This window comes from Chamaea fasciata, unplaced genomic scaffold, assembly GCF_029207755.1.
Source record: "Chamaea fasciata isolate MVZ Bird 193981 ecotype frontalis unplaced genomic scaffold, bChaFas1.0.hap1 SCAF_7, whole genome shotgun sequence".
NCBI lineage: Eukaryota > Metazoa > Chordata > Aves > Passeriformes > Sylviidae > Chamaea > Chamaea fasciata.
The window spans coordinates 10,335,481-10,349,026 of NW_027094092.1; the positions used below are offsets into that span (position 1 = coordinate 10,335,481).

At 45.5% G+C, this 13,546-nt stretch overlaps 1 protein-coding gene across 3 annotated transcripts; it reads left to right on the top strand.

Annotated features, from left to right (window-relative positions):
• The first annotated feature begins 4,313 nt into the window (after positions 1–4,313).
• Positions 4,314–10,650, top strand: GATD1 (glutamine amidotransferase class 1 domain containing 1). 3 transcript variants are annotated; one of them, XM_066187518.1, is made up of 8 exons: positions 4,314–4,422; positions 5,193–5,269; positions 5,640–5,745; positions 6,305–6,412; positions 7,177–7,271; positions 7,885–7,978; positions 8,732–8,843; positions 9,356–10,650. In XM_066187518.1, exons 1-8 carry the CDS (start codon positions 4,365–4,367, stop codon positions 9,363–9,365), a joined length of 660 nt encoding a protein of 219 aa, XP_066043615.1. In that variant the 5' UTR covers positions 4,314–4,364; the 3' UTR covers positions 9,366–10,650. The 3 variants fall into 3 exon arrangements, with proteins under 3 accessions (XP_066043615.1, XP_066043616.1, XP_066043617.1); XM_066187519.1 differs by having other exon boundaries at positions 9,359–10,650; XM_066187520.1 differs by lacking the exon at positions 4,314–4,422 and having other exon boundaries at positions 5,192–5,269; positions 5,415–5,745.
• The last annotated feature ends 2,896 nt before the right edge of the window (positions 10,651–13,546 follow it).

The window sequence follows — 13,546 nt, forward strand, 5'->3', positions numbered from 1 at the left end:
TTCAGTAAATTATCACTGAGGGACATTGGAATTGAGAATCTTTCCTGCTGTTTACACTGGAGGTATTTAGCCCTTTACTCTTTCGGGGAGAAGTCTGCTGATGCTGAGGATCTGTTGGCACATTTTGGGTCTTATGACTGACACTCGACTGACAGCCCCAAAAAGCCTTGGAGCTTGTGCCCCCATCCAGCAACCCTTGGGGGGTTTAATCCACTGAATAAAGTGGGTCTATGATGACTTTTTCCTCTTCTTTTTGAGACCATGAGTCCAGCCTTGTAACCTGCTTTCCTTTTAAATTCCCTAATTCCTGGGATGACTGTTCACACCAGATCTTCAGCTGCCACAGACTATGGGGTTCCACTGGTTTCTGATCTAATTCATTGCTTGTTCTTTCCTCCTTCTTTGGCCACTGCACTGCATTCCCTTTTCTTGCCCTACTTTCTTCCCAGGCAGCTCTGCAGATGTGACCTCTCCATAGCCCAAGGCTGCGGAAGATTTTGGGCTGGCTAAGGCAGGTTTTGGGTGGTCCCCCAAAAATACAGGCAGTGCTTGGCCCCCAGACTGTGTGTCACAGCAGGGAATGTGTGAAGCTTTTATCTGCCCTCACCTTTGAGGGTCTAAGTCTGCAAGAGACTGAGTGCTTGTCTGCCACAGGATTTGTAATGAATGACAAATCCCAGGAAGGCCCTGTTCTTGTCCTTCCCTGTCAGTCAGGTGTGAGATGTTCTGGCTGCTAGAGAGGGGCTGACGTGGTGTGAGCACACATCACACTTGGCTGCAGCCAGAGCTCTCTCAGCCCTCTGGAGCACCAAAAACAGAGAAAAAAGTTTCGAAGTCGAGGACATGTACTTCTGCTGGCCTGGAAGAATCAGCTGCTGTGCCAGGGGTGAGAGTGCAGGAGGTGCAAGGATTGTCTCATCTGAATGAGCTGATCCGGTGTCATTGGATGACAGACAACTGTGGGACTTCTGGGCCTCTAAAAATTCACGTTTCATTCAATTGACCATAATAGGCCTCAAAATCCTGTGAGAGATCAGAGCCTTTGGCTTTTCAAATTCATGAGTTTGGATCTACCTTGTGCTACAGCTCTGCTCCCTCCTCTGGACAGTGTGTGCTTGGATATGCAGTACTCTGGGACTTGTGCCCTCTGCTCTGTGATGCTTTTCAAATTAAATAGATTTTTTTCAGCAGAAAAGCATAACTTGGGTTAAATAGGCTTTGGACTGGCTGTTCCCCTTTCTCTTCTGGTTGTTCCCAGCTTGCAATTCTCAAACAGTTCCATCACTTTTCCATTTCTCAGCCCCAGTGCAGCATCACAAATGTGAATGTACAGGTTCTTTCTGTCTGTGTGATGATGCTGCAGCACCAAAGCTCCCACCAGGACAAGAAGAATCTTTAATCACCTTTCCAACAGTCGAGTCCTGCATTGTATCCCTGGTTTTGCCACGGCTGCTTCGAACAGCCTACCTTCTAGGGCAAGCTGATGAGAACAAGGGTGCCACAAAATTTTGTTTGGTTAAAAACCAGCCAGCCAACCAACCAAAAAGAGAATAATTTGGCTTTACTGAGTTTTGAGCAGCCCTTCATTACCCTGGTGCCTTTTCCCAGGACTGTTTCAACTGAAGCCTTTAAAAGCTGCAGTTTCACCTCCCTGGGAAACCAACTCTCTTCCAGTGGTAGGTGCAGGTTGGCTATAAGTTTGTGGAGGAACTAAAATTGTAGGAAGGGAACTTGAAGGTCAGATTACAGGGGACTTTTATTTTGTTTTTGGTTTGTTTGGATTCTGTTATTTCTCCAGGGACTGATCCAAAGCCCTTGGAAGTCAGACTGAAATGCCTGCTGTTCCTTTGGAAGCTTCAGGCACCTTTCCAACGACGTCAGTGGGTTTTGAGTCAGCTCCTGAGTGTGTTTTCCAAAGGATAGGAATTCTCCAAGTGACACCTTGATTTCTTCCCTGTACAACCAGACCTGCTTGTCACTTACACATCTTTACCTGTGTTCAACATACAGGTTTGGGGTTTTTCTTTGCTCTCAGAAATAATATGCTGCTAGACACATTTCCTGGAGGGAAATGGACACCTACCTACACACAAAGCTATCCAGCTAATTTATACCTTGTTGAATTTATAATCTTGTCTATGCTTCTATGGACACTTTGTATGGGCTGCAGCTCAAATCCTAAAATAGTCAAGAATTTTTTCCTTTCCCATATAGTATTCTATTTACTTTGACTTTGAAAACAAAAAAGCGTATAAATGCAATAATGCAGGTAGACTAGAAATACTAGATTGAAAATTTAAAGTAGTTTAGCTTGTCCCATTGTGACTGACAGTGTTGTACAACACCCAACGCTGTACCCTGACATTTTCCAGGCTTTCTCCGTAGCTGAATCTAGTATTAGCTTTGGAAACCCATTGTGTGAGTGGTGGGTGGATGGGTTGGAATCGTGTGCTCTCTACACACTGTATGTTACTCACATCACAAGCTGTATGGCCACTCCATATGCTGTGAAACTGTAAATGATTCCCAAATACACCTGTAACTCTTACCAGGATTGTGAGAAATAAACTATATGTAGATATATATACACACACATAGAGAGATTGTATAATTCCTCCCGTGAGCATCTTCGTGTACCTGGGGTTGCGAGTGGAACCTGCTGTGCTCCCTCTGGAGTTTGTCTGGAGGAAGTTGTGGCTGCCCCATCCCTGGACACGTCCAAGGCCAGGGTGGATGGGCCTTGGAGCAACCTGGGATAGTGGAAGGTGTCCCTGCCCATGGCAGGGGTGGAATGAGGTGAGCTTTAAGTCGCCTTCCAACCCAAACCAGTCTATGATTCCGGGATTCTATGTCTGTGTTTTCTGAAGGCTCAATGTTTTCTAGGATTAGTGAGCCCACTGAGAACTGTGAGAAAAGGCAGTTCCTGCCCCACATAAACTCCAGCCTGCCCAGGGAAAGCAGACGGAGGATGATTATTGTTACTCCCAGCTAGGAACTAAATTGAATTGTAGATTTACCCAGAGACAGAGGGGAAACATTTCCAATCCAAGAGGTTCCCAATCCTGCAGGCTGGTCTCCAGCCTTCACCCCCAGTTCTTTGCTGTGGCCTTTTTCCTGCCAAATTCCTCCTGCTGATTTTCTGGTTTTGTTTCTAAGATGGCCTGGGAATACCTCCCAAACAAACCATACCCTGAGCACTGGGTAATGTCTGTGGGGTCCCTGTGCACAGATTCCCTCCAGGCTTTTGGAGGGGAGAAGGGTTTTGGCAGCACGTGTCACTGCACAGGGTTGATGTATTACACCAGTTCCAATCAGGGTCCCGACAGAAGCCTGCAGGCTTTTGGAAATTAATTTCTTAAGAACTGAGAAGAAAAATCCAGTAAATTCCACAGGGTCAGGAAAAAGGCCATCCTTCAGCTGCAAAATTGTAATCAACTGAGGGCTTTGCTGCAGAAACACAGCTGGGGAGTCGAGTTTTACTTTGTCTTGACAGGAGCAGGAGATCAAATAAGTTTCTATTTTCTGTTTCTGAGTGGGAATGCTGGAGATGAGAGCCTGGGATGGATGGGGGCCTGATCTCTAGCCCCAGTCAGGGTGTGTGGAATTGCCCATGCCTGGGGCAGTGTAGGGACGATGGGTAGAACTGATGGCGCAGGGGTTGGGACAGCACTATCCTTTGTGGTTTTTTTGAAAAAGCACTGGAGTCACAAGCAGAGACTAAGGACCATAAATGTGATGCTCTGTGATAGAAAGGCTTAGGCTGCTGGAGTGGCACTAAGTCCCAAAGTACCCCACACAACAGCAAAACTGAATGAGATGCTTTTTTCTTTTTTAAAAAATCGTTTTATGGTATCTAATCTGGAGCAGTGAGGAACATCCAGATTAACCAGCCTGCGGATTCAGAACGCACTTCTGGAGAGAAAAAGAGACACACGATTGAAGAGACAGAACAAAAAGGAAACCAGGCTAAAAATAAACAAATAAAGCCAACAGCAGAATTGTACTGTCTTTATTTTATATCTCTCTTTATATGACGTGTTTCTGTAACACACTAGCAGCCAGCAAGAGCTAAACCCATTAAATTCACACAGGGATGACAGATGCAAATCCAGAAATTGAACAGCGAGGTTTACAAACGCGGGGAAATAAGGAAACGACGACAGCTGCCGACGGGACGCGGCGCTACGGGATCCTCAGACACCCGAGGGCTGTAACGGGCCGGGCGGCGGCAGCGCCCCCTCAGCGCTTCCCGCGCTTTTCCGCCTCCCTCAGCGGCTCGCGCGCTCTCCCCCGCCCCTCAGCACTGCGCACGCGCGGCCGCACGAGGCACGGCCGCTGCCCGCGGGCCCCGGTCCGGCCCCGCCATGTCGGACCGGCTGGCCAAGCCCTCCTGCCTCATCGTCGCCAGCGCCGCCACCGCGGGTGAGAAGCTCCTCGGGAGTGGGGGGGGGGCCCGCCGGTTTGCGGGGAGCCGCCGCTCCGGCCTCTGCTGGTGCCCCAGCGCCGCGGCGGGCGGGGCGGGGCGGGGCGGTGCCGCCGGGGGTGTCCCGGTGTGGCCGCCCCGCAGCCCCTGCAGTGTGCCCGTCCCGTGTGTGGGTCACGCTGCAGCCGGGCTGTGCAGCCCCACGTGTGCCCTCCCTGCAGAGCTGTGCTGGTTTTCCCTACGCGCTCATCCGCACTGCAGCTGTGACCTGCATGTGCAGCTGGGCTGGTTGGCTCCTCTGCCTGTGGCTTTAGTGGCTTTGAGGGGAAGGAGGGTCGGCTCAGATTGGATGTTAGGGGAAAGAATCTTTTCCTGTGAGGCTGCTGAGGCCCTGGCACAGGCTCCTCAGGGAAGCTGTGGCTGCTCCATTTCTGGAAGCGTTGAAGGCCATTTTGGACAGGGCTTGGAGCAGCCTGGGATAGTGGAAGGTGTCTCTGCTCATGGCGAGGGGTTGGTACGAGAGGCATTAAGGTCCTTCCCAACACAAATCATTCCAAGATTCTGTTCCTCAGTACACAGTTCAGCTGTAATGAAGGCTGCACATTTGTGATATCTTAAAATCATTAAGTCATAACAAAATAATCCTCTGAGGTTGTCTAGAGCTTTCAAGATGAGCAAACACCCAAGCTTGTGTACTTTGCTGGATAAAGTATGACCTGCATTAGACTATCACTGTTGTTTCCCTAAGGTGTTGGAATCTGTTTTCCAGGTGTTTCAGCCCAGTCGTTCCTTCACTGCTTTACTCTGGCCAGCTCTGCCTTTAACCTGCAAGTGGCAACTCCTGGGGTGAGTGAAAGTGGACAAATACTGTGATTTCAGCCTGAAACCAATTGATATCTCAGTTGTCATGAGATAATTGCACTATATATATACTCAGAGGTGTTTTATTGGCTATAGAAATTAAGGGACCTGTTTAATTCTGTTTTTTTAGTACTGAAGTGACCGCAGCCATTCTATAGCATGGATTTGGACTTCTGTGTCCAGCATCTGTTCCCACAAAGAGTGGAGGGAAAACTACTGGCACTAATTCAGTGGGAAAAATGGAAAACTTGAGTATTTTGAGAGCTGAAAGCATCTCAAAATCCCACCTTCAGGAAGTGTCATGGATGCTTGTGCAGTGATCCTGACCAGGGTGTGTGAACCATGTTATCCCCAGGGGAAGCCCATTGATTTTGTGGATGTCAACGAGGGCAACACACGCTGGATCCAGGACTTCCGCATGAAATCCTATGCCAACCCTGCCAAGCTGGAGTCTATTGATGGTAAGGGTGTCACCACGGGCCACTGTCATCTCCTCAGAAAAGAACAGCACAGAAAACAGCAGGAAAGTTGTGTTTCAAGAGAAAACCCTGGCAGCTGCAGTTGTTGGTTTACTTTTTATTTAAGGGGAAGTCTTGGCAACTGCTTTGCAGTTTCGTTATTTGTGTTGGAGTGGTCATTCTCTTTTAATACATATGCAGTATATATTTATATTGTCTGTGTTGTATATAAGCACACACTACATTGTTACTTGTTTAAAATAAGTATTTTGCTTATACTATATACAAAAATATAGTATTTTTGACCCAGAGCCAGCAGACAGAACAGTTGTAAGTTTTGCCTGGGTCATCAGGGCGCGTTAAAAATGAGTGTCCCTTGTCCTAAGAAGGACCTTTTTCTCTCTTCTGTGTAGCTCTGTTAGTTTCTTTAGGTAATTTTTAACTGATGTAAGTAGGTTTGTCCTTTTTTTTTTTTCCCCCCCAAACTTGGAGTGGATTTACGGTCAGACTTTTTGAGGTTTTTACCTGTCCTACAATCCGTTCCTGCTTTCCTCCCACCCAGGGGCTCGGTACCACGCCCTGCTGATCCCAAACTGCCCCGGGGCCATGACTGACCTGGCCAACAGCGGGTACCTGGCCAAGATCCTGCAGCACTTCAGCACTGAGAGCAGTAGGTGAACATCCTCGGGGGATTGGGTGAATGAAACAGGGCTCCTGTGCTGCCACTGCAGGACAGCTGCCTTCCAGAGACTTGCGAGTGTTTGCATGGCTAAAGGGCATTCAGAACTGAGAAGGAAAAAGGTGTCTTCGAGGGAGGAAACAAGTGTCTTAATGGGGCTTTAAAAAAGGAAAGGGAGACCTAGAAGAAAAAAAAGTCGTAAAGTGTCTTAAAAGGAAAAAAAAAGTGTCCTAATGTGTCTTAAATAGGAAAAAGGGAGCCTTGAAAAGGAAAAAGAGTTCTCAAAGTATCTTTAAGAGCAATGCCAATAGCTTTTCAAAGCTTGTCTCAGAAGAAGGATTTGCTGCCTTACCGTGGTATGGAAACAACTCTGTCCAAACCAGCAGCATTCAGGGCTCAGAGCCAGGCTTTTGGAAATGTGAAATGTCCCAGGGTCATCATTAAGGCTGCAGTTAATCAAGACTTGGGGTGTGCTCCACATTTGAGCATTTGTGTCTCAAAATTTGTCTCTGGACTTGGAGTTAAAAGCTGCAATTCTTATTCTTCCTCTTATTGTAAAAATAACAAAATAATTGTAGTAATTCTTATTATCAACAATAATTGCTACTGCAGTGTGCAGGAAAACCCCTGCAACCTAAAAGAACATTATCAGTGCAGTATAACTTCACTGCAGGAGGGCAGCATGAGGCTCACCACACTTACCTGTGTTTTAAGTATTTGGAGATGCTCACAAAGATGCTTTAATTCTTTTCTAGAGCCTATCTGTGCTGTGGGACAGGGAGTGGCAGCTTTGTGTTGTGCCACCAATGAGGATAAATCCTGGGTTTTCCAGGGATACAGCCTGACGGGGGTAAGTCAAGCTTTTACCTGATTTTTGCTGTTTGGCGGCTTTTCAAAAGCTATTAGTGTTCTCACGTGCTTCTGTTAGAGTTAAGGATTATTTATGGCTCTATCTGGATTGTTATAGTCAGTGATGAAATATTTTAAATCATGTTGTGGCCTAGCTGTGGTTGAAACTATAAAATTAAATTCCTTCCTTTTGCATAGAAAAACACCAAGTGCTCCTAAATTTTCTGCTGTAAAAGAAAGTTGTAAGCTGTTGCCCACATTCATCCCAACATGGATTACTGTTTTTGGACTCTGCAGGTGGCACAGCATCTGTGTCTAAATATTTGTGTGCCATGGACAGACAGGTCTGTGCCTTCCTGGAGTTAATCACATCTGCAAAAATTGTTTGGTGGTGTTTTTTCCTCTTTACTTTACTCACTTGAGAGTTTCCAGTTTGTTCCCTACCCAAAATCCATCAAAGCTGCTTGTGGTCATTTGGCTGGGAGAATTGTAGAGGGAACAGAAATATAAATTCCAGGGAAATACTGGAAATGTTGGTTTTGCTTGGCTTTTTCTGTGAAAAAAGAAAGTAGAAAGAAAAGTAGCCAAACTAATTTCCTTTTGATCTCTTTCAGCCCTCTGTGTACGAGCTGGTGAGGCAGCCAAATTTTGCCAGTTTGTCCATTATTGTGGAGGATTTTGTGAAGGATTCTGGAGCTACCTTCAGTGGTGCGTCATGCCTGGTGTCTGGGATGGGCCCTTGGTGTCTCCTTTGGGAAATGGGTGTTTGTGTGCCCAGCTGGGCAGGGCTCTGGCAGGATTTCCTCTCTGCCATTCCCATTCCCTCATTAGCCTCTATGTCACTGGTCATTTGCAAGGCCAGGTTGGACAGGGCTTGGAGCAACCTGGGATAGTGGAGGATGTCCCTGCCTGTGTCAGGGGGATGGGATTGGATGAGCTTTAGGATCCCTTCCAACCCAAACCAGTCTGGGAGTCTGTCTGGAATGAGGTAACTTCAAAATTCTCTTTGGGATGCTGAGCAGTTGCTGGTAGATCTGAGCATGCTGGGGTGTTGTAAATAGCCAGAAAATGAGTATCTGATTTTTGTAGCATAGTGATCCAGCTCATGTCTGGCATAAGAAGAGTTTATGTTGTATTGTGAGGTAATTGTAACTTTCAAATATATGCTTCGAGTTTTTTATTATGAAAATCTCCTGATATGTGTGCTTTACCCACCGGTAATTAAATGAATTGAATCAAGGACCCAGTCTTGTCCTTTCAGAAAAGGATTTCCTAGGGAAATTATTTCAGGATGAGGGCTTGAGACTGCCCCTCTCTGCTGGGGTAATAGATCAGCACCCAGCAAATCTGTCTGCCAAAAATAGTTCAGTGTTGTGTTATGTTGGGTTTATCAGTGGTGTGATTCTGGCACTAAACTTGTGTCCTCTGACGCAATCCCTGTGTTTTCCCTCCTGTGTTCAGCCAGCAGCCCAGATGCTGTCCATGTGGTGCTGGACAGGCACCTGGTGACAGGACAGAATGAGAATTCCACCCTTCCTGCTGTCCAGAACCTTCTGATTCTTTGCAATGTCAGGTGAGGCAAGATGGGGATTAAGAACTGGGAACAGCCAGTGGTGAGCATCTTTTGGTTTCAGGAATACTGTCCCTCAGAAGGGGCTTTTCCCCTTGGTTTTCTGCTGAAGTGTGTGTCACTTCTGTTTGAGCAAGCCAGCCAGGCAGTTGTGTCTTTTGGCAAAGAACATTCGACTATTTAAAAGAAGATGAAAATGTGTGGGGAAATGCACAGCTATAATGAAACTGGCAGAGTAAAATGCTGAATAGTCTTCATTAAACATTTCTGTTCAGGGAAACATCTCTTGTTTCTTGAGCTTTGGCAGGCTGGCTTTGAGTCAGCTCTGATTTAGGATTCTGGGAATGAATGAATGTAATTTCTTTGGAAATGGCTTGACTTGTTTGAACGTCATTTTGTCAGATAGAAGAGCACATATGAATAACCACAAACCCCTTCTTTTGTTCAGGTGAGTGAGTGTCCTGTCCTGGCTGTGCACTAACAAGTCCTGTCGTGTCTGGGTGTGTTTCCTTCAGCAGGAAATGAAGGAGAAGGTCTGTTTGCAGAGAGGATGGATGAAGAGCCAGCAGGCTGAGGATTTCCATGGCTGTGACCTGGATGAAACATCCCTCTAAACCCCTGTGCTGGACTCTGAAGTGACTGTGGCAGTGTCAGGTTCTGTGTGGATGGAATGGATGAAGGTTGTCAGAAGCAGCTGGGACAGCCCCTTACATTTTTGCTGCTCCTTTTTCTCACTGCTTCTCTAGACCCTCAGTTTACAGATGTGGGGAGCTGTCATCTCAACCCTTCCCCAAAAGTTGGTGCTGTGAATACAAATTGCTGAAGTTGAAGCCCTTGCTCTGGGTTTGCGTTGTACTGGTGCACAGCATGCCCTTGTTTTCTTCCTGTTCGCATTGCTGGAATTGTGTTAAAAAAGTTTGCTCAGCTTTTTTTTTTAACATGCTCTTACAATTGTTTATTTGTTCTCCTTTGTGCTGCTTATGTTGTGGGTTTTGTTCTCTTGGAAATATTCCTCTCTGGAAGTACACTGCTGTTGTCTCTTGCTGGAATTTTGTGGACTAGGGCACTGAAAAATGCAGGTGGATAATGTAGCTCCCATCTGAGGAGCCAGCTGTAGGGTGGCGTCTGGGCTCCTCCTTCCTTCTGAGCTGTAGGTGTGGCTTGAAGCTGAGCTCTGAAAGGAATAATCAGACTGAGATTTTTTTTTTTAATTGCTGCAGGCTCAAACATACCAAATATATTGGAAAGTAGATAAATTAACTTTCAGATAATTGATTTTCCTTCCCTCTTGGAATTGTGGGCAACATTTCTCCAGTGCCCTAAAGAAATGAGGTTGCATTTTTGTTTTCTTACCAGGATATTACAATATTTTTGTTTTAAAAAGTCATCAAGTACGGAAATTATGTCTTTTCTGTGGAAATCCTTTTTTTTTTTAGCTCTGCCTCAAAACTTCAGTGTGATTTTAAAAGACAGACTATTGTGGGTTTTGCTGGGTCTTCCTCTGTTGAATTCTGGAGCCCAGTTTACAGATGTTTGACATTGATGGAAATTAAAACTAGCATTTGAAATGAAAATTGGGCTTTGATAGAAATTAAATTATCAATTAGCTTTGATAATTTAGATCTTCATTCCTGACAAGCCATCTTGGGGATTTGATGTTGACACCATCAGGGAATAATTTCAGTCTGGAAAGCAACATCTTGTTTGTGAAGTGGGAGACTGCATTTCCTTACGGACTGTTTCCATGGGATTTTTCCAAAATTGCTACATCTTTCACTGCTTACCTGTAAAAATAGATTATTGGTGTCTACCCTGTGTCCTGTTTTCATTCTTTAAATGAGGTTCTGTCCAGGCTCATTCATCTGTTGTCAGGTGAGCAGTGTTCAGACCACTACAGGCTTTAGTCAGTCCCCTGTTGTACAATTTTTCCTTGTTTTGTGGCATCCAGGACCTGCTGGAATTGCTCTGCTTGTGCCTCTGTCAGGCAGCAAACAGTTGGACAAATCACGCTGCCTGGGGACTTGATGGTGCTTTCTTTTTCCTCCCATATGAGAGCAGAAAAAAGATGAGTTCCTGTGGGTATTTTCACTCTTTCCCATCACACATCCACTTTTATCTCCTCAGCCATCAAGCTGCTCTTGGGAAAACTGGGGGAGAAAGGTGTGGTGGAGCAGCAAGTGGCTGGAGAGGTGATGTGTGTGGGCTGACAGCTTTGTGAGGTGGCTCTGGATGTGGTGGTCGGTGTTGTGTCACCTTCACAAGTCAAGCTGACAAACTGGGAGCCATCTGGGTCATAGAATCGTGGAATTTAGGCTGGTGAAGAACTTTTGAGTACAAGCATCAGTGCAGCACCACCACCATATTCACCACTCAACCTCAGGCATCACATCCACGTGTTTTCTGACCCCTGCCATGGATGGTGACTCCACCACTGCCCTGGGCAGCCTGTTCCAGTGCTTGATGTCCCTTTCCATGAAGAAATTTTCCCTAATATCCAACCTAAACTTTCCCTGGCACAACTTGAGGCCATTAGTGATGATAGCTCTTAAGTTCTCGTACAGTACGACTAATTTTAGCCAGGGATTAGAAGAAAATAGTTCAAAAATTCTGGGAAAAGAAGATCAAATGAATGTAGAAAACACAAAGTTGTTGAATGTCATCCAGGTATGTTCAGGAAAGTTTTATTATGTTAATTTTCCATGTTAATTTTGTTCTATAAATGTAAAACTTGATCTTTTTTGGTTTTTGTTTTTTTTTTTAACCTAAAAGGTACTTATATCAACTAAAATCATGAAGTGGCATTACACAAAGAGCAAGGAATTTTGGATAATTCTTGCATTTAAACTTCACTGTGGGAAGAATTTAGATACCTCAGTTTGTATCTTCTGTGCCTGGTCCAGCTGAGGAGCCCTGTGAACAATCCCATCCCAGGCACCCAAGCTGTGGTGTTCGTACTGAGGGCTTTTTGTCTCCAGGGCAGAAACTGCTTCCCAAAGAATTGAAAACCTTCAAATCTGAGAGATTTTCATCCCACACAAACCGTTATTGTTTCAGCATTGTGCTGTGCAGTGCTTGGTGCTTTGGTCTTAGGAATGTTAACAGCCAGGCTTGTTTCCTTGGAAATCTTTTTTTGGATTTTTTTTTCCCTTGGAAATTTATTTCCTTGGAAATAAAATCCAGCTGGTGGGTTTTATTGTTTTACTTATTTGGGTGGGGGTTTGGTTTTATTTTCTAAGGTTTTACTGATTTTATTTTTTTGGGACTCACAGTGTTACATCTTCTTTGAGCTTAATAGCTGGGACCATATCTGTTTTCCTCTGATATTTTTCCAGGCAGATACAGAGGTACCTGCTAGAAGCATCAAGAGTGCATCTGCAGCACGTGGAGCGGGATGAATCCAAAGGGATGAGTTTTCTCAGATGTTGGCTCACAGCTGTAAAGGAGCACTGCTGTCCTGCACCCTACAAAGCGTTTCTTCAGCAAAAAGAGGACAGCCCACCATCCCTAAGGTGTGGGTACCTTTCCTGGCAGGTTTACACCTGAACTGGGAAGAGAAGTGCTGGTGCAGCAGTTGGGAAGCTCCTTACCTCTGGAAAACAGAGCCCCAAGACCTGCCTGTGGGTATGATCTCAATTTTCGTGTTTTTGGGGATCCTGACAAGATGTTTGAACTCTGGCCCGGTCTGCAGCTGATGGTTGTTGGTCATACCAGCATTCCATTTGTGTATTAACATATTTAATTAAAATTTTCTCCTTGGAGCTTCCACAGCATAATCTTGTAAAAAAAAACCCCTTAAATTTTTCTTTTTTAAATCGAGCCTTCTGCTTTATTCTTCTTGTGTGCATTCAGACAAGGGCCAGAAGAGATGGAAGTGGCTCTTTGGTCCTGATTTACTTTAAAATTTCAAATGGAACTGTCTGGGTTTGGTGCTATCTATGATGGCTGTATTGGATAGACATAACCAGTGAATCTAAGGACTAATTTTAAATTCCATGTTGGGAAGATGAATATAAATGGATGTACTTATTGTGTCTGTTCTTCCAACAGCTCTGCTTTCCTGTACCCCATTCAAGAATGGAGGAACTGCTGGGAGCCACAGTGTGTCTCCCTTGGCACAGTGTGTGTTGGGATGCAAGGCACAGCTGGAGGAGGAAGGAAAAGCTTTTCCAACCTTCCCCCCCTTTGTGTGTTTGCACAGAGCTGGATGTTGGAATCAAGAGAGCAGCCATCACAAGGAAAGGTTGGGAAAGGTGCTGTCATTTTTAAATCAATACCTAAAAGTTTATGTATTGATTCTTTGGGGTTTCTCCAAACATGCATGTTTATCTGCCCTTGTGTCCTGTCCTTGTGACTGTGAGAGCCACAGCCCTTTCTGGGAGACAAGAGACATCTCCTGGATTCTTAATCTGAGGAGGTATGGAGATCTGGGAAATCCCAGGAGAAGTTTGTAAGCGGGGCACAGACAAGGCCCTGGGAGAGATCCCTCCATCTGCTGAAGAGAGGGGAAGTTGAGGAAGAGTTGAGGAGTAAATACACTTTGTGGGACTAACTAGAGAGCTGTACAGGTTGAAGGTTTATGTGCTTTGGGTTTTTTTTCACCATTTCAGGAAGGATGTGGACTTTGTGGCTTAGCCACGGATGTCAGGCACCTCACAACATCCATCTCTGCTGCAGAGAAAGAACCCCAGTGCTGAGGAGGAAACACC

What these genes read in the sequence shown, in the direction of transcription:
- GATD1 (XM_066187518.1), top strand. Translation starts at nt 4,365, where the DNA reads ATGTCGGACCGGCTGGCCAAGCCCTCCTGCCTCATCGTCGCCAGCGCC. An exon ending in TGCAAGTGGCAACTCCTGGG is followed by an intron (nt 5,270 to 5,639) that starts GTGAGTGAAAGT and finishes TGTTATCCCCAG; the next exon opens with GGGAAGCCCATTGATTTTGT. An exon ending in TTCTGGAGCTACCTTCAGTG is followed by an intron (nt 7,979 to 8,731) that starts GTGCGTCATGCC and finishes TCCTGTGTTCAG; the next exon opens with CCAGCAGCCCAGATGCTGTC.